Source organism: Colletotrichum lupini, chromosome 7 (genome assembly GCF_023278565.1).
Source record: "Colletotrichum lupini chromosome 7, complete sequence".
Classification (NCBI taxonomy): Eukaryota; Fungi; Ascomycota; class Sordariomycetes; order Glomerellales; family Glomerellaceae; genus Colletotrichum; species Colletotrichum lupini.
Window position 1 is genome coordinate 2224498 of NC_064680.1, and position 19269 is coordinate 2243766.

General features: G+C 53.7%; 5 protein-coding genes across 5 annotated transcripts; 3 read left to right on the forward strand and 2 right to left on the reverse strand.

The window, feature by feature from the left end:
- Positions 1–1828: 1828 nt before the first annotated feature.
- On the forward strand, positions 1829–2980 carry CLUP02_13689 (zinc-binding dehydrogenase; the record flags this gene model as incomplete). Its single annotated transcript, XM_049292626.1, has 3 exons — positions 1829–1861; positions 1926–2064; positions 2145–2980. 3 exons carry the CDS (start codon positions 1829–1831, stop codon positions 2978–2980), a joined length of 1008 nt encoding a protein of 335 aa, XP_049149772.1.
- A 320-nt stretch (positions 2981–3300) lies between these two features.
- CLUP02_13690 (importin-beta domain-containing protein) lies at positions 3301–9096 on the reverse strand (the record flags this gene model as incomplete). The annotated part of the gene is made up of 7 exons (XM_049292627.1): positions 3301–6258; positions 6321–6578; positions 6632–6722; positions 6810–6851; positions 7081–7134; positions 7189–7770; positions 7829–9096. 7 exons carry the CDS (start codon positions 9094–9096, stop codon positions 3301–3303), a joined length of 5253 nt encoding a protein of 1750 aa, XP_049149773.1.
- A 1707-nt stretch (positions 9097–10803) lies between these two features.
- On the forward strand, positions 10804–12604 carry CLUP02_13691 (Pex2/Pex12 amino terminal region; the record flags this gene model as incomplete). Its single annotated transcript, XM_049292628.1, has 2 exons — positions 10804–11038; positions 11214–12604. The coding sequence occupies 2 exons, from the start codon at positions 10804–10806 to the stop codon at positions 12602–12604; spliced, it is 1626 nt and encodes a 541-aa protein (XP_049149774.1).
- Positions 12605–13421: 817 nt separating this feature from the next.
- Positions 13422–15472, forward strand: CLUP02_13692 (uncharacterized protein; the record flags this gene model as incomplete). The annotated part of the gene is made up of 4 exons (XM_049292629.1): positions 13422–13811; positions 13897–14120; positions 14183–14836; positions 14896–15472. 4 exons carry the CDS (start codon positions 13422–13424, stop codon positions 15470–15472), a joined length of 1845 nt encoding a protein of 614 aa, XP_049149775.1.
- Positions 15473–16138: 666 nt separating this feature from the next.
- CLUP02_13693 (uncharacterized protein) lies at positions 16139–19156 on the reverse strand (the record flags this gene model as incomplete). The annotated part of the gene is made up of 11 exons (XM_049292630.1): positions 16139–16194; positions 16269–16315; positions 16427–16631; positions 16691–16802; positions 16904–16972; positions 17045–17195; positions 17259–17327; positions 17408–17640; positions 17705–18830; positions 18893–18978; positions 19043–19156. The coding sequence occupies 11 exons, from the start codon at positions 19154–19156 to the stop codon at positions 16139–16141; spliced, it is 2268 nt and encodes a 755-aa protein (XP_049149776.1).
- Positions 19157–19269: the final 113 nt, after the last annotated feature.

A 19269-nucleotide genomic window follows, 5' to 3' on the forward strand; every position in this document is an offset into this window, starting at 1 on the left:
GGTGGAGGTGCTTGGTGGTCAGGCAATGTCTGAATGTGTACCTAGTATATGACGACGACTTGGTCTCTGGAAGGCCTGAGAATGGCTCGGAGGGGTGGAAGAGAGGCAAAGGCGTGAGATGTTGGAGGGAAAGAGAGAAGTTGTTGGGAGTATGTGGACAAGACGACCGAATGCGAGGTCAAGCTGGGGCAAGGTGCAAGTCAGTTAGGCAGGTGAAATATGGTAGGTGGCCGGAGGGGAGTTGCGCAGGATTGGGTGTTTGTGTCGTTGGTGACGGTTGGTGGGCTCCAATGATGGCGTCGGGGAGGGGCAGCAGCCAGCAGCGAGCAGCAGCACTGGAGGCAATGAGGTGCCCAGAAGCAAGCATGGGCCAGTTCTACGAGGTGCGGCGGAACGGATCCAATACCTTACGCAATGGAGCGGGAGAGTGAGATAACTACGGTTAGCGCTGGGTCGTGCCCACTGAGGGTGCTGTCGCTGTGCGGCGTCGGGTACTTTGGGTGGTGACTCGTGGTCCTGGCAGCCTGGACTCAAGGATGGTAGTCCATAGGTAGGTGGGTTGGTAACATCAACAGCAGGTGCCTCACGAACGGAACAGGTCGAATTAGGCACCTTTTGCCGCAGCGCGCTAACGCTGGTGGGAGCGGAAGGTAAGGTATAGGTAAGAACAGGGGGGTTCTCAGCTAAGGTCACTTTTGACAGCGCTGTCAAAATCGACGTCTCTGCTGGCGGCGCACTCCCTCCCATTTGATGCAAGACAATCCGCAGGAACTACATTGGCACTCTATTATCTCTGACATCAAGGGCAGAGAAATGATTCTATTGGGGAAGAAATCAATGCTCGCCCGCGATGATCGACCAAGCCGCATTGTCAGGATTAGGTGTAGGTATCGAATTCCACGTCCCTCAATTCCCATGCGGGAAACGACCGCCCCCTGGGCGACCCCAACTTAAAAGTAGCCTCAGGTCATGTCCACAGTCATCTCTTCCATTGCCATCCATCGACTTCTACCTCTAATTCACGATGGCGATACAATTCGGCAACAAATAGCGCGCGAGCAATCCGGCGTCCATCCACAAGGGCTTGGAGCTGCAATACCTAATCTCTTGAAGGGAAAGTCTGTGGCCAATTTTGGAAGTGTGCCTACCCTCGAGTAACGGAGCAGCATCATTCAATCAAACATTCACAACATGTGTGAAGTCGTCGATGACAATTCAGGTAGTCCATAGGTACGGAGTATTGATAGCGTAGATACAAATACGACCTCAATTAGATGCATAGAGCATAAGCAACTACCTATTGCAACCAATTCATCTACTAGGGCCATTCACACGCCACATCTGTAGCCAAAATGACGACAACAGCTGATGCCGGTGGGCTGGATCCCTCTGATTACCTAGGTACCTGCCAAAGAACCTCCAATCTGCATCTAGATCTTGTACTCTAAGGCAGGCGCTTGGGCCATGTCTCTCTCTGCTGCTCACCGAGCCTCCTCCACATCCCCGGAATTCGCACACCGAAGAGGCCCCAAATCTAGCCAACGAGGGGCCACAGACGTTGCCTCGGCTCCCCCCTCCTCGGCGTCTCCAAGACCCCCGGTCCGGGGTAACAACGTGTAGAGAAGCTCGAGACTAACGACAGCTCATATCCTCAATCTTAGGTTCATACAAACTCACAATATTCATCTTCCATCTCATCCGGCTCTTACGGTAGTTTCTTACGTATAACTTCGGCCAGCTTTACCTCACATCTGGCCTTCAATCTATCTCAAATCAAGTACCTTACCTACGAAGAGTACCAGACATCACAGTAGAATCCATCTTCACAATGCGCGGCATTCAGATTAAGGAATATGTCAAGGTGAGTTTCATCACCATTGAGGAATGATTCTCCCTAAATGAGCACTCGATCTAACATTCAAAAGTCTCCCAAGGAGCTCCGCGTGACGGATCTCCCAGACCCCGTCCCCAAGAAGGATGACGAGTACCTCATCCAAGTCCACGCCACGGCCGCCAACTTTTTTGACATTCTCCAAATCCAAGGGAAATACCAGACTCAACCTCGTACGGTCCTCCCCTTCCTGTCCTTCAGAGACTTAGCACACATACATTTCAGTATACCATACTAAACCGAAATACTCTAGCCTTCCCCTGGACATCGGGCTGCGAATTCGCAGGCATCGTCCTCAAAGCCCCCTCGTCAAACGCAAAATACCCCGTCGGCGCCCGCGTCTTCGGCGCAACCCAAGGCGCCTTCGCATCCCAGTGCGTCGCCCGCGAAAAGGAGCTCCTCCCCATCCCAGACGGCTGGTCCTACACCGAGGCCGCCGGCCTCTTCATCACCGCGCCCACCTCCTACGGCGCCCTCGTCGTTCGCGCCGGCGTGAAGCCCGGCGACATCGTCCTCGTCCACGCCGCGGCCGGCGGCGTCGGCCTCGCCGCCGTGCAAGTCGCAAAGGCCTTCGGCGCCACCGTCATCGCCACGGCCTCGACGCCGCGCAAGCTCGACGTCGCCAAGGCCTTTGGCGCGGACCACGTCGTCGACTACCGCGAGGCCGACTGGCCCGCCAAAGTGAAAGCCCTCACGCCCGGCGGGCGCGGCGTCGACATCGTCTACGACCCCGTCGGCATGGTCGACGCTAGCACTAAATGCACGGCCTGGAACGGCCGCATCCTCATCATTGGCTTCGCGGCCGGCAAGATTGAAAAGGTGGCCATGAACAAGGTGCTCCTCAAGAACATCAGCCTCGTCGGCATCTTTTGGGGCCAGTACGCCGTCAAGGAGAAGGAGACCGTCGTCGAGGTGTGGAAGGGCATCATGAAGCTCGTCGCCGAGGGGAAGCTACGCGGCACCGAGTTCACCGACGAGGAGTTTGTCGGGCTCGAGCGCATCCCGGACGCGCTTATTGCTCTGGGCAGCCGCGGGACCTGGGGTAAGGTCGTTGTCAAGATCCCGCAGGACGGTCAGAGCAAGTTGTAGAACCATGTTACTGCGAGAGTGTCGTTTTCTTGGCGATTAGAGCGAGGCATATCTAGATCGACTTTTGAATCAGTCACTTATGCCACCAATGTAAGTCTTCAATAAACACTAGTTCTCTTTGGACGGGTGCTTCCGCCATTAGGCGTCAAATCGTTCTTGTATTCACATTTGCCATTGCCAGGAGATACGCCATGAGCACCTCTCTTTCTCTATCTGACAGCCTCGTCATGAAATCATAATCATTACCATGTTTTCCCGTCTATTACAGCTCAATCCTGACGAACAGCTCACGCAAACGCTGCTGCTGCAGCACTGGCTCCCTAAGCGCCAGTGATCTGCGTCAACGACCAAAACTTCTGCAAAACGTCCTTGTCCACATTGGCAGCCCACTCCTGCTCAAACTGCTGTTCTCCACCGGAGCGCTGGACGATATCCTGCAGCCTCTCCTTGACGAATCTCATGGCGTTGATCGTGTGGACGGGATCCTTGGCGCCAAACTCCGTCTCCTTGATGCTCTTGGGTGTATCGTAATCCGTGGGCTCGAGTTCGCCCCAGATGAGCGAGTCGGTGCCGTCCGTCGTACCGTCCTGGAGCTCGGCAATGGTGCCAACCCACAGCGTGAAATAGTCTTGCAACTTGCTCAGTGTGAGGTTCTGCATGGGCTGCGGGAGCTCCATAAGGCGCGCCAGGGCCAGGAGGGACAGCTTCTGCCTAGGAAGATGATCCAGCCCGTCGAGGTGAGAGAACCACTCGCCGCTGAGCCAGGCCCAAACCTGTTCTAGAGGCCCGAAAGATGTGAGCATGGTGACGAAGAGTGTCGGGTCGGCGATAAGGAGTCTTGAGAGAATTGCAAAGTAGTCGCGTTCTGTTATCGTGTTGAGCTTGCTAACCTTCCTGTTCGGTCCGGTCGTCTGGTGTGCCTCCCAAGCATCGTGGAGAGCCTCCATAATCTTCTTCAAGAAACCAAGTTCGAGAAGATCCTGCATAATCACCTGGGTTCCGCCGAGCTCGGAGGCGGCCCGAATCAGATATTCAATGCACACGGTGCCGAGCCTGACCTGCTCTCGGCTTCTAGAGTCGAGAACGCCTGACAGAGCGACTAAGAATGGACGCCGCAGTCTATCTTCCATAACAGCTTGTGTGCCAAGGAGAATGTAGGACTCAACCACGGACAACGCCTGCGCAGCGGTCTCTGTTTGATACTCCAGCAGGGGAAGTGATAATTCCGCGATGCTCATAATATCTGCGGATAAGGGCGGGTTGCTCTGCATGAGAACAGAGTTCCATAGCTCCAATGCCTCGTCGATCAGGTACGTGTGCAGGTCGGAGCCCGGTTTGGCTGCTTCTGAGAGCAACGGGACCATCAGGTGATGATACCTCTGAGAGTCGCTGCCCATGGACATAACCAGCGCGGCAAAGATGGCGATGATTGCCTGTTTAATCATGTACTCCTCCGTTCCAGAGTTTTCCCAAATGCTCGGTAGGCTTGACATGATAAAGTCTGCGAACTGAGAGACGTAATTCTCTAGTCTCGTGACCAAGATACGCATGGACTCCAGCACGGCGAGCTTGGTCTCGTCCACGTCAACATTTTGGATGAGCTGAAGTAGCTCATTAAGCACATCGGCTGCGTAGGGGAGGAAAGCCTCTGCGCTGAAGGCAAGCTCGTCTACGATCCACCGCAGCTGACGCGCGGCTGTGATTCTGACGACAATGTCGTTGTTCGGGTCCGCGGGGTTGAGAAAGTGACGGAACATTTCGTAGATGAGTGGTCTACTGTTGTCGGCAATCTTGACCGTAACCCATTGGCTGACCATGATTGCGATGCGTCTGCGGAGAACCTTATACAAGGGCCCTTGTTGCTGCGCGTCTTGAAGAACAGTCGAGACCAGGAGACTATCGAAATCGAACGCGTTCATGACGTTGGGTGCAGCCAAACCCATAGCCGTATACACTGCTTCCTTTGTAGCGATATCTGACTGTGAGTTTGACGCGGTTTGGAAGTAAGAAAGCAGAGGTGGTATCATGAGATCCTTGAAGTTGACAAGCAAGTCAAGGAAGAGCTTCTCAGCGCAGGGGCGGACTTCCCATTCGTAGGCGTTGCCCTCACTCTGTTCCTGTTGTTCCCACTCCTCGGGGTCTTCCTCCCATGCATCGAGATCTGCCTTCCGGAAGACGAAGAGATGTGTGATGATGATATTCGCCATCTGGACCACGAAATCATCCTTGAGAAGCTCTTGCTTGATGAGCGCAACAGCATCATTCTCGTCCTTCTTAGCTTCCGCACTCCGGAATTTGAACGTCTGCTTGGGATAAAATGCAATTCTCAAGCATGCTCTCATCAGCAGCAGGCCCCTCAGGGCCAGTCTTTCCAGCAAGGGTCCCTCGACCTTCGACTTTGATTCTGATGGGCCCGAATCACCGGAAGACTGCCGGATGCCACCTGACTTTTCGAAAACTTCGGCAAACTTCGCGACGAGATCCCAGTAGGCGTGAACCAAGGGTAAAGAATTTGGTAAAACGGCGAAACTGGCGGGATGCGCCTCGGACATGTCGATATGCAGCTTTGTAAACTGCAGGAGGTGCTTTCCCACGGTATCTTGATAGGGTGCCGGGACTGGCGAGTCGTGGCTCACAAAGCCAAGGAATTGGCCAAAGTGATTTTGAGACACGGTCCAAAACTGTTCGACCGTCTTGTCGTTATGAGGAGCCTCATAGCCTACCACGAGCAACCGTCGAATGGTTTTAAGAGAGATGAGACTGTTGAGCATAGCCGCATCGGCCGCATCCTCCTCGCCACGACCACTCGTGAGATAATCAACCCAGACTGCTGACTTTTCGGTGTAAATATCTCCCAGCAAGTACACCATTTCGGGGGTGACAGACTGGAGGGCGGTTTGGGATCTTCTGAGGCGAGCGGTGCCCAGCTCCTTCACAACGCGAAGGAGGATCTGGAGAGAACCATAAAGATGCTGCTGATTGCCGTTCTTTGAGGACCTGACCAAGCCGATAATTTGCGAGAGTGCTTCCGGCCAGTGCTGCGGGTAGTCAATCCTAATGACTTTGGCGGTGACGAGGGAGTTGTGCAGCGACAGTCCTGTCTCCTCCTCTTCGAGCGTGCCCTGGAACAAGCGTTGCCGGACGACATTCTTTTCTTCCGGGTCCAGTCCACCTTTGACGTGGGGGAGCAGGCGCCAGTATTTGTCGATGCCGTTCTTAAGCTGAATGACGGCTAGGAATCGAAGCTCGTGAGGAAGGGATTTATCGAGAAAAACGGTCTAGGGATAGGGCGTCGGTGAGTTACTTGATCATATCGTACACAAAGGGTGGATTTACATACCTGAAGGGAAGAGAAGTATCCCTTCTCCGTTTCCCATGATGTCAGCTGTTGCCCAGCGGCCTGTCTGCGCGCATAGTCGGCCGAAGTCGCGGATTCGAGAACGCGGCAGAGCTCCTGCAGGCTGAGGGGGTTGGCATCGCCGGGCACCTCGATCGCGAAGCTCATGTTGTGGTCTTCCTGGTGAGCGACCAAGGTGTCGATGCCACAGTCGTTTCGGTCCCAAGGAGTTTCGGGTTGGTGTTGTCGAGAGGTTGAAGTCTCGTATTCGAGAAGGCGGCGTGAAGTACGAAGAAGCGGTTGGAAATTTAGACCCAGGCCCTCTTATCGCTGTGGCGGGGCACTGTTGTAGAGGGCGGTCCATCGCGGGGTAGTGGGGCGTTTGAGGAGCATGGGCGCTGTTCGCTGTTGGAAAGCGCAGGATGTCACTCCAAGCGCCCTGAGAAACTCTCCCGTCCTGACGACACACCTTACAAGGCGAAATAAGGTTACCTGTACAATGGCTTTCCACAGGGCCAAGAGAAGAAGCATGTGCTTCCAGCAATGCAGCAGCATTCATACAACGAACGTTTGCCTTCAATGTGTGCCACAAGCTTTGCTTCGACTGTCACGTCAGTTAAAAATTTCCTCTATCTATGGTCAGGCCAAAATGATTCCTAGGCGGAGACAAAGATGGAAAACCATATCATTGACGCAGGGATATCTAAGCGCTGTAGAAACCAAACAGGAAAACCAAGCCTTCCTCGAATCATCCGATGACTACCAATCATTTTTGATCCTCTTCCTAATGCGTAGCTGGGCCTCTGGTGAGAACATCCTAAAGGGACAACCATGCGCCTAGCTCATCATCCCACTGCTATCATCATCTCACAATCCCATGTTCATGATTCCGGTGCTCCAGTTGAACATCTCCTCCACTGTTCTTGGCTCAGGAAATGAAAACATGCCAGAATCTGGGGCCACCGCAGGCGTTGACATGTCAGTGATGAAAGCATCCATGCATGAGTTTAGCTGAGTGACGCTGTCACGATTGTTGGTCACATTAAGCTCTCTCAACACTTCGCTGACTTCATTGCCAATGCTTCTTGCGACGGGCCACATCTCACCGGCAACCTTGAGTACGCCGAGCAGGAGATCAAGCTTCTCACGCAGAGCCGGCGAATCTGATCCGCCATACATTCTCGCATCGAGTAGTGCGAGAGCGGCCCTTCGCAACCCGATGATGCATGCAGGGCTGTATCGGGCCGGTGGAAGCGAGAAGTTGAAGAGACCGATTGTCGACAGGCCTGCTTGCAGGGCGGTTGAGCATTCGAGCCATGGATAAGTCGAGCTGGAGCATCGCGGCATCCGAGGTAAGGTCATGTCGCGCGCTTTGAAGAGCGGGCCAAGCGTGAGCAGGTCCCGAATCCCAAATCCCGACGCTTCCATGGGTAGTTGCATCTTGATCCTCAGGCTATCTTTCGATTAGTATTATGGAGCCTTAGACTACTTTATGGATGAAGCATACTCACCTATACGCGTAGGCCATCGCGTGAAACAGAACCATGTCAACTGCACCCCCCGAGTCCACCAACTGTTGTTTCCATTTAGGTAGGTTGATGAGCCAACTGACCAATCTGGAGTCGGCTCTATCGATGGTATTAGACAATAGTCCTGGTGGCAGTGTTGGCATAGGGAGTATCAACTCCGTGCTCAACCGGCACAGATCAATGAGATACGTCCACGACGAATGGCTCGTTTCATCCATAGGATCTCTTGCGTTGTACTTCTTAAGGGACAACGGTTGTGGAATCTCCTGGTTTTTGTTAGTACCAACATCAGATTGGCGGTAATAGTGACTAACCCCTGACTGATATTCCCATTCTTCACAGGGGAGTTCAGTCGTTACGACAACGCCGGACAACATGAAAGCGGGCGAGTCCTCGCGCATCGCTCGCATGTTGCCTTGCCAGTACAGCGCCCAGTAGGTCCTCCGTGAGCTCTCTGCAACGAAAGGATCACCTGCAGCATCTGCAAACGACTTGTCTTGCATGCCGAGATCGAGAGCCATCTGAGTTGCAGCGTCCATCCACCCCGCACTCAAGTCCAATCGGCCCTCGCCAAAAGCAGCAACACTGAGAACGAGGAGACCCTGTACAGTCCAGCAAGTCATAGGCAAGCTGCCACTTGCGAGACTGAATGCTTTCTCTCGAAGTTCCTCTGATGAGACAGCATTTGAGAAGAGTGATCCCACGTACGTGATACAGCTTGTGAGGAAATGGAAAGGCTCAGGGTTTGACCGAATACGACTCAGGAGCTGGTTCCTGGGCAGGAGCCACGGATGGGTATCGTGAAAGTTGGTGAAGTAAAGGCCGAAGAGCAGCGAAGTCGGTGATGCGGTGTTCAAATCAGGGAGATGAGAGCTCCTGGCCAGAGACCATCCACAGGGTAGCTTGTCGACTACGTGAATGGGAATATCGAAGCTCGCCACCTCGGGAGATGGGAAAGAGACTGGCGTGTCCGGCGAGGCTGAAGGAGGTGCGATAGGATCGTTGATGAGACTGCGTTTCTTGGCATCCCGAATACCTCGGCGAGACTTTGCGTAGTAGCAGGTCTTCTCCTCCAAGCGGCATCTTAGGCAGGTTGGTAAGGCCGAGTCGCACTTGACGTGCTTTGATCGACAGGGCACACAGGCGAGAGATGCTCTAATGGTGGCTTTTGATTTGGCGGCCCCAGCACGTTGCTGCGTATCTCCCGGGCTATTGGCTTCCCTTGGGCTGGTGTTTGGCGTGAGCTCCATCGTGAACTACAGTGAACTTAGTTTGACGTCGTAATTGGTTGTGAAGGGGAATTTGATCTACTACATATGCCAGATTGCTTCTCTGTGTTCGGATCGTCCAAGGCCAAAGGAGATGCTGCTGGTGTTTATGTAAATCTTTGCCTTGACAACTGACGATGGACGAACTCATAACCGTCTCTGCCCCTGTCGGTAGACTGGATGCCTCAATGTCACGTTCACATCTTGACCAGCCCAATTTGGGCATGCAAGACATCGACCGGGGAAGGAAATGGGTGAAGAGAGATGACATAACAGAAAAGCGTTCCGTAGTTGTCAATACGCGTTGGTTGTTCGGGCCGCCCGCCACTTTGCTATGCTCCGAGCCTCTTCGGACACTGTTTCTGGAGCTGGAACCACAAAAAAGCGCGGTGAGAGAGTGACTCTGAAGCGACAAGTGAAAATAGAAGCATCTTGGTAAGCACCACTGTGAGAAGCTAGGTATGGGCCGGGTTGCGTCGAAGCCGTGTTGAGCCACGCCTGCGTCCCGGTCGATTGGGCAGAGGATGCTTAGGGTGTACACTTTTTCCGAATTAGGAATGCCTTCATGCAGGTATACGGTCCCTAGCAAGCCCGCTGCACGATGTCTAGTCTGAGCCTCCCGCTCTACCCGTTTGTCGAACCAAGAACCAGTGTTTTCAGTTGTCTTGATATTGGATCCGGCCAGAGATAGACTCTCATTGCATCTCCAGCAGGTTTGAGTAGGCAGCGAGATTTGATGGAAGCTTCTAGCGCAAGGCACGAGGTTGGTGTTCTACTCCTTACTCTTCCGGCCTACAATGCTAACAGAAAGATAGATCTCGTCACGATAGGCGAGCTCCTCGTTGACTGTAGCTCTTGATCAACGAGTTTTGAAAGATTGTGTAGTACGATCAAGTCAAACCCGGGGCGCTGTGTATACTGAGGTTGGACGGGCTTTTAGTTACTGGGTAACGTTACCATCGACGATGTGATGTGATGAAGGCTTCATACACGTCCAAATCGCGATGTGCGTCATTGGCCTCGCTCAACTCCGGCGGTCAGATTAGCTCCGTGTGAGAAAGATGGGCTTGAAGATGTCAATTCAGGGTAATCGCAAAACGCTTGAGACAACAGGGCAAGAATTTGACAAGCGAAGAATGCCCTGAGAATGCCTTGCAAGCCTCTCAGACTCGTAAGGTCGATAAGATGGGTTGTTGGCGCTAGTCGACATAAGCTTGACCTGATGCTGCAGCTGTGGTGGCCGGACGTTGGCGAATCGAATGCAAGATTTCCTTCTTCTCTCCTTCTTGTCACACCCCAAAGCTGGGAAGATGTCTGCGGGTAAGGCAAGGGTCACCTCCCCGTCTCAGCACAGTGCTATAGAATGGCGCATGGTGTGTCGGGTATGTCCGTTCGTGTTCATGTCGACAACCTTCAGTGATGGCAGAGATGCAGAGACGACGACTATCTGCGGTAGTATTCCGTCCCTATGGCGGCAAGGGTTGGTGATTGAGGCACGTTCATCTCAAGCACTCAACCTCCTCCCGCTCTGAGGTTGTACAGGGGTCCAGGTTGATGACACACCGTCTGATGTAAGCCTGTCTTCTGCATCGCATCTGCAGAGCAATCAGTAAACAGCATGACAGAGATGTATATTGGTTTGTAAGACCACAGCCAACTTGCTCAAAGCAGAGTTGCTTTGGTAAGGTAATGAATAAGAGTCGGAGTCTCAGGAAGCTGTGGTCGTACAAGAAGGACAGGGGACCTGACCTCCACTGGAATGGCACGGGCGCCCCGGGACGTCAGACTCCAGCCTCCGGCCGATTCTCGGCTCAGGCCACTCCCGCCCAGGTCATGGCTCAGGTAATAATCCCCAGACCATCCGCGGCAGGCAGGGGCCTCGGGGACTTGAGCAGCGCAACGGGTTTGGTGGCAGCCGATGCAGGTGAGCAGAGCGGACCTCGGCTTTTCCTCCACTTACCACTCTTGAGGTGCCAGAACTACCGTCACCTTATCATCAGCCACTTGATGGAAGAGGTGTGATGCATCGCAATTTGCACCTCACCACCACCTTTCACCACCCAATGCTGCCCAGATGACATCGACCAATTTTGCGCAAGCGCAGCAGCGGCTGGCAGCACGACGACAAGCCCGCGAAGCCGATAACGCAGCACGACTCGCCGCCCAGCGTGATTCCTCACGCGCCCGCGCCCAGATTGATCGTTTGCCCTTCCCTTTCAGTCGCCTCGGCTCAGCATGGGACTCGATTTCAACGCAAGACGGCACTCGCCCCGCCTTCAGGGTCGGGCAAGTCGACGCAGAATTACTCGATGACGAACTATTGGAGTTGCTTCGCGGCCAGGTTGGCGATGCACTCAAGTACTTCGCTGGCGGCCACCTGAAAGACGACTGGTCTGCTGAGATCCTTCTTGCACTTCGCGCCATCCTATTCAAGTTGACAGTCTGGGATAACGACGCGACATATGGAGCAGCTCTACAGAACCTGAAATACACGGATGCGCGCAAAGATGGATCCGTCCTCGTTGCGCCATCTAGGTGGCAGAAGTCACTATACGGATTAGCCACCGTATTTGGGAAATACGGCTGGGAGAAGTGGGAGAACTGGTTGCTCGAGAACGACGATGGTTACAGCGACGAGCCCAACCCTCGACTCCAAAGATTGTCGCGGCTGACGTCCCGGGTAACGACGCTCCACGCTGGAGCAGCCTTCGTTTCGTTTCTCGTCTTTCTACTGCAGGGAAGATATCGCACCCTTCTCGATAGAGTCTTACGAATGCGCCTGGCTCCACCAACCAGTCAGGTGAGCCGAGAGGTCTCTTTTGAGTACCTCAACCGACAACTTGTTTGGCACGCTTTCACGGAGTTTCTTCTATTCATATTGCCGCTTGTTGGCATCAACCGGTGGAGGAGGTGGATTTCAAGGACATGGCGCAAGACGAAAGAGATCATCACCACAAAGGGAGACGAAGATAAGTCGGCTAATGGTGAACTGGGCTTTTTGCCCGAACGCACATGCGCCATATGCTACCAGGATCAGAACGCCCTTGCGAGCACAGAGACCGAGATCATGGCAGCGGCCGCATCAAGTGGTGTTATCGGCTCATCCCAAACCGATATCACCAATCCTTACGAGACCATCCCTTGCGGCTGCATCTATTGCTTTGTCTGCATCGCAACGCGACTAGAGCGCGAAGAAGGTGAAGGCTGGACGTGTCTCAAGTGTGGCGAGCTCGTCAAAGAGTGCAAGCCATGGAGCGGCGACGTTTTAGAGCCACCAAAGAAGTCGCCAACTGCCAAAGTTGTGGCCTTTCTAGATGACGCCAGGGATTCCCAGAGTGAAATTGGCACGGAGGGCAACGCTGATAGCGAAGAGGGCGAGGGCATGAATAGCACCGAGTTTATTGATGTTTCTCAGGATAAAGACTATTCTGACGATACGGATACTGGCGACTCAGAAGGGTTCGAGGAGACAATGGACCAGGACGAGTAAAAAGGCTACAAATAATCACATTGTACACTATTGCACGACTTAGCACCGGCATCATGAGGTCTTCGTCTTTTTAGGCAGCGTCTTCATCTGAAGACAGCACAAGCAAGCGATCATCAATACGCATACGCAAGGAGTTGCTCAGTCCTTAGAGACATGGATGGATATGCGGTAGTAGCCCAACCTCGAGGAAGTCACGAATGCAAGGCTTTATCGTCTTATCATCTTGACATCGCATTACAAGCTCATTTCCCCTGTTCCGTTTGGTATGCGAATGATTGATGCATCCGTCCTCTTACGCCATCAGTCTGGGGCCGGGGGCACATCGGGAGGCAGAACGTGGCCGAAGCCCCCACTGCCAACGCACTCCATGCTCCGCCCAATACGTGCTAGCGCCCGCTGTACAAGGACGTTGGATCCGCCATGCCCACCGAGATTCCAGGGACCGTCCCAGGCACATGGCGGCCTTAGCGTCATAAGCGCACTGAAATCCCAATTTACACAGGACTGTTGTCCGGGATTCCTTCACCTCACACCACGAGCTTCCGACGCCCACACGACGAATTCGAGATCCGCCCTTGTGCATTTGTGTAATTCAGCGGAGCGTCTCGAGACAACAACGTGTTAGACGAGTTTACAACTGCTTTTCTCCAAAGGACATAGAAATCGCATCGAAACAAAGTCGGAAATCAGAGAAGGAAAAGGCACATGACGAGACTTTTCCCCAAACCGAAGAAACAAAACAACAACAACAACAACAAGAAACCCCAAATGTCGCAAAGATAGAAGACCTACCCACCGAACCTCACAAATCCAAGCGATGCCGAGCTTCTTCCAATTCACCCAAGGCAACGAGTCCCGCACCCGCCTCACGAGCGACGCCTCCCCTCTGCTGGGCCGATTCCGCGCCGTACCCCCGCGATCCGACGTCCCCGGCCGCCGTCGCCGCTCCAGCACCCTCGGCTTGTTCACGTCTAATAACCGTGGAAGCGTATACGTCGGCTACGGCGCGCTTCTGTCCGCCTCGGGTCTCGAGAACCACGATAATGATGCTGCAAGGGACGGCGACTGGGAGGAGTTGGGCGCGTGGGCGCGCACCTGGCGCAAGATCTCCAACGTCTGGGTCGAACCGAAGCAGAGCGCCGTCAAGGGCGTTGTCGACGTGTGGTGGAGTCGGTATGGAGTCTTGGTGCTGATGCCTGCTGTTCTGGTATGTTTGGCAATTCCTTTGACAATAGGACGGACAGATCGAAGAGTTGGCGAGTGATTGGGACTAACACGGGAGGGAAACCTAGGCTATTGCATGGTGTGCGATACCGTTCCCAAAGTACTCCTTCCCCGGTGAGGATGACGATGATCGAAGTGATCCCCTGCCAGGGTCTGGGCGTAAGATACCCGGCCACGGAGAAGCAAGAGTACAGATCAACTTTTGGTTCTTCCTCTTCGTGTACTACGGTTTCTATAACGTTACGGCTCTGATATGGATCACCAAGGTCTTCAACTTGTACAGCTTGAATTGGTACGTCAGACCCCCTTTCACGCTCCTCAGAAGCACCTAGATATGCTTACACTCAAATGTAGGTGGCCGCAATCCTTTGGATTTCCAGTTACGATGTCCATCATCGCCCTCATCTCGATAGCAGTCCCAATCCCCATCTACCTTGTCCCAGAGACGCGCTTCCTCACCGCCCACAACACGGCCTGGATTTCCTGGACCTTCATCGTCATGGCCATGCCAGTTGCCATTGCCTTTTGCATCCTTCTTACCTCCCAGCGTCACCTGAAGCTGCGCCAGTCGCTCTCCGAGACCCAACGCATCTTCACCACGTCCTGGTGGACAGGCGAGGCCGAAGGGAGCATCCCCCGTCGCGATAACCGCCGGCGGCCGAATCTTAGCAGCGACGCCTTTGACCCGGACGCGACGCTCCAGGTCGCCGCTGAGCAGTCTCGCAATATGGGCGGCGTCAGGATGCGCCGTAGGTGGCTGCCCGCCAGTTTCGTCCGCTTCATCTGGTTCTGCTTGGCCCTTTTTGTCGGGCTCATGGCGTACGTCATAGGAGAGGCCTACGCCGAGATATACCTGCGCACGCTGCCTCATAACAACTTGGAGACCATCGTGTACGTCTACAGCTGGATCATCACGGTGCACCTTCTTGATGCCCTCACGGGCTGGCTTCTGGGTATCCGCGAGGGCGAGCGAGTGGGAAGCTACCCCCTGAGCTGGGTCTTCAAACTGTGAGTACTCCTTGTCTAGGCAAGAGTGATTCAACATCAAATTGACACCAACCATCCAGATACTTCATGCTCACCTACCAAACCTACGTCCGCGCTCTGTACGCGCGCCTCCGATCCCCGGAGCAATTCATCTACCTCCAGATCCTCTCCAGCAGCACCCTCATCATCCTCACCCCGCTCACAATGTCCCGCCTCTACCACCGCATCACCGTCGCCCTCAACTTCACGGACCAGTCCTACGCCTCGTACCAGAAAGTGTGTACCCGCAACGTCTTCATCCGCTTCCTCGCCGAGAACGTCTCCATGGCCGCCTTCCTCGGCAGCGTGCTGGTGCTGCACTTTGGGCCCAACAAGGACGTCTATCCGTACTTTGCCTTTGACGGGAAAGTGACGGGCGACGACTACGACTACGATTTCCGGCTCACCTTTTGGGCCTCGTCCGTCACCTGGGCCTGCGAGCTCGTCGCCTCCGTCATCGTACGCGGGCTCATCAGCTGGTTCTTCGGTGTCGATGTCGGTATGGAGGGCAAGCTCGACCTCGCCGTGTGGCCGGAGCTGCTCCCGACCAGCGTGGCCGTCATGTTCCACGTCCTGCAGAACATGTTCTTCTCCATTATCCGGCTACAATTCCACTGATGGAAAGGAAGCGCAACAATCAGACGCAAACGCCCTCAACCCCAAGCTCGGCTGGTTCCCGCTGGCTCTCTCTTCGGCTCCTACATGCCGATATCGCCCTATCTTATCACCATTACATCCAACCATCAAACTGTTTCCCCCATTGCAGAGGCGTTATCCGAACTCATTGAGCGCTTTCATTTCTTTCGGCAAGAGATTGCACTCTGTCCAGGGTGTGTAAAACGGCATCCTGGGTTACTTATTTCTTCTCTCTCAGCATCGAGCGATACCAACAACAGCCGGCGTACCACCTTTTCTTTCTTTCTTGGATGGATAACGAACAACTTTCTTTCTCTTTTCCGCATACCTGGGGCGTACATGTTGTTCTTTACTCTGTTCTCTTGCCGCGTCTGCTTTTTTGGCTATTGGTGCGGAAAGAACTAAGAATGATACCCCCCTTCCTCGTCTCGTTTCCTCCCTCTTTTTTCATACCCCATGCTCGCTCACGTTATTCCAAGTTTCATTAGATTAGAGATACCACACTCATCAATTCCCTTCCTTGGCATGATGGTTACGAAAGATCGGGTATTAGTTTTCTTTTCTGGAGGTAGAAAGAGAGATTCAATGTTAATACGTAGAGATTAATGATCATCATGTTAGACGACTCAGCAATCATTGTTGGTGGCTTTATATGACGGCCTCCTTGGTAGATACACACGATCTGCAGGAAGACAAGAGGCGAACTAACAAGAGTGACAGTCTGCTTATAGAGTAAACTAGATCCAGCGCAGAGTTGGAAAAAGAGAAAACGTGATACTGCCAAAGCCCTTGGGTCGCGCAGTCTGCTTCTTGTCTCCAAAGATCCTCATTTAATCGGCCATCTGGGAATCTCATTGGCGCCGTCAAAATCGAAATCGGCTACCTGCATGATGCCGTCCTACCACCACACTCCTCCGTCTTGGAGCCATGACACACGCGGTCGACACCCTCTTCATCCAGAGCATCGCGACTCGGTCAAGCTTTGGTGCGGCTCGCTCTGGCCACTCGTGGAAACTGAAGCCGCTCAACGGTCTCTGCAGAATCCCGACAGATCCCATGGAACCAGCGAGCTTCATTCCGGTTTTGGGTAGGGTCGGCCACAGCGGTAACCGTGGTTGCGTCTGCGAGACGACGACAATACCTGACAGGCAGAGAGAGAAAAAAGCAAAGAAACACCATCAGCGCGCAGAATTGATCCACGGATAGCCGCTTTCCCCGGACGAGTTGGAATGGGGGCTGATTGCAGCCGACCAACAGCCATCAGAGATACCAATGCCACCTGGCACGAATAGGACATCGACCCGGATAGTCTCTGACTGCATCTTCCATACAAAGATTTGAGCGACGTCAGCAAATAGTTACCCACAGTTGCATATTTTTCTCTTAGGCCTTTCCCTTCTTTCTTCAGATCACGGAGCCAATGATACCAGAGTCGGACAGGAGCGGTGAGGGATAGGTCGCTCGATGGTCGGCCATGAAAGACTGACTCATTTGCATCGACTACCCGCTAGCGGCGCCGGAGCTACGGCATCATCAAGCTTCTCAAGGCCAAACGGAAAGGGTAGGGGCCGTCAGTAAGGCATCCGGTTGTGAAAACCTGCTGCCGTGAGGTTGCGTCAACGGGTCCGTTTCCACCTGTGCCGGAGCGTTTTGGACGCCGCTAATGCACCCAATTTTGGTCGCCGCTGGCCCCGGGCATGTGAACCTTCCCGTCTCATGTTGCGGCTACGATAATCCCCGGCTCGTATGGAAGGAAGTGCTTCCACACTTTGTTCCGGAGTCATAGTGTTGGCCTGTTGCAGGAAACTCCTGATGACTACCGGATGACCGAGAGAGCCTGTTATGTTTCGTTGGGAAAGGCAATTGTCCTTAGCATTCTAAAGAAGCATATTAGTTCCAAAGAACCCGAGAAGAGACCGTTTGCCCGGCAAGGACACTACGGTACAGCGGCTGGCATCTCTGTCCGAGCCGCCCGATGAAATCGAGTTCCACTGTCCGTGGGGAGGCCGCGTCTCGTCCTTGGCTTGAACGGGGCCCGATGGCAAATCGATGACAAAAAAATATGTTGGTTTCGGCCACTCAGCAGAAGGGCCAGGGTAGGCACTGTTTAAAAGCGTTTGGCGGAATGGCTTCCGACCTGGGATGGGACGCTACATGTCTATGCATGTACTATGATTATAGACAGTGATTCTCGTGTGTTATAAGGTAGTTTACCACTTGGTATCTATATCGGAATCGCATGACTGTAGGACGTGTAGTGATGCGGTGGAGACAACGGCAGCAGCGGTCGCGATCCAGACTCCATCGACCAGGTACATCGTTCAACAGCTTTCCCAAGCTCCAGGCGAAATACGGACGAAGATCTTCGAAAGCTGACGGGAATAAGGGTCGAAGCTCAGGTTCCAGACTGGGCCATCGGTGACATGCTAGGAATCGGAAAGGAAGGTTCCAGGATAACGGACGGCTGGGCGGAAATGATCGGATAAGATGGTCTCGAAACATTCGGACAGAATCTGATGGGGTTGCCAAGAAGATGGTCCCGTCCATGCCAGGGCTGAGTCCTTCGTATGTCCTGGTAGAGGCAGATATAGGTATGCGGATACTAAGGTTGGTACTATGCATTGGTTCACTGAGGTGCCGAGTCTCGTTTGGCAGGATTCGCGGGTGGTCAACATTGTGGTGTGGTAGTGGGATGAGTCGGCGGCTGCTTGGATCGCGGTATGCATTGGCGCGTGAGATCAACGGGATATCCCAAGTGATACGGCTCATTTCCTGTCGAGAGCGCGGGGGCACATGTCGTTCACAGGGGACCTTTGAAGTGTGATTCGACGGCGACCCTGGCCGCGGCCGTGACTCAATGCGAAGTGATAGCAGGATGTTGCGGCGGCGGTTTGTCTGTCTCTCGGAACGTTCTGGCTCGATGGGAACAGTGAACGGGCGAGACCCTGCGACGTAGTGGGTGGGGTGGAAGCTGATAATTGACGGAATGGCACAGCGGTAGGACCCCATCGTTGCTGGTGGCTGAAGCTCATACATACGCAGTAAGGTGAGAGGACGCGGAACCATGTTGCCTGTCAGACAGGTACCGGACAAGTGGGCTGTGATATATAAGCCCTCAACAGAATCGAGTGAGTTCAGTAAGTACAAGTACAAGCTGTGGGTGCAGATACAGCACTTAGGAGTACTCCTGAACATCTGCCGTAACAATTTAATCGTTCCGGTTTGGCTCAGGTTTGAGCATTGTTGGGCCTGAGCAAAGTGTTCTATCGAGGCCATGCCGTGAAGTGTCTCGATATGTCGAGGTTTTGTGATGGCTGCCGTACGTAGTACACTCCCTTGGCTGGAGAGACTGGAGAGGACGAAGCTAGGTTAGCAGTCCAAGGACGTGCTCTCCGTATGTACAGCCAAGACACTGGGCCGACATTGTAGTGTATGTACGCTATGATTGGCTTTGCAGAGAAGAGGAATAATGCATGGGCTGAATGCATCTAGAAGCAAAATAGGAGCAGGAATGGTATGTTCTACCTTAGAAAATGGGTGGAGTGAAGGGACAGCTGCCCGTAAGCCGCAGTTCGCCTCAAGCGGCCCGTTTAATTTGAGCTGGGGGCCGTTTGAAGGAGCAAGCAAGTTCGAAGAGTCTTGTACATAGGCAAGAGTACCACCCATACCGACCTTACCTTTAGCAAAGGCTCCTCAGCAGTAACTACTTGCCTCGAGACCAAATGGAGCAGGAAAGAGCCCATGAGCCTCGAGGTACCTTAGTTACTTGGGTGGTTCCT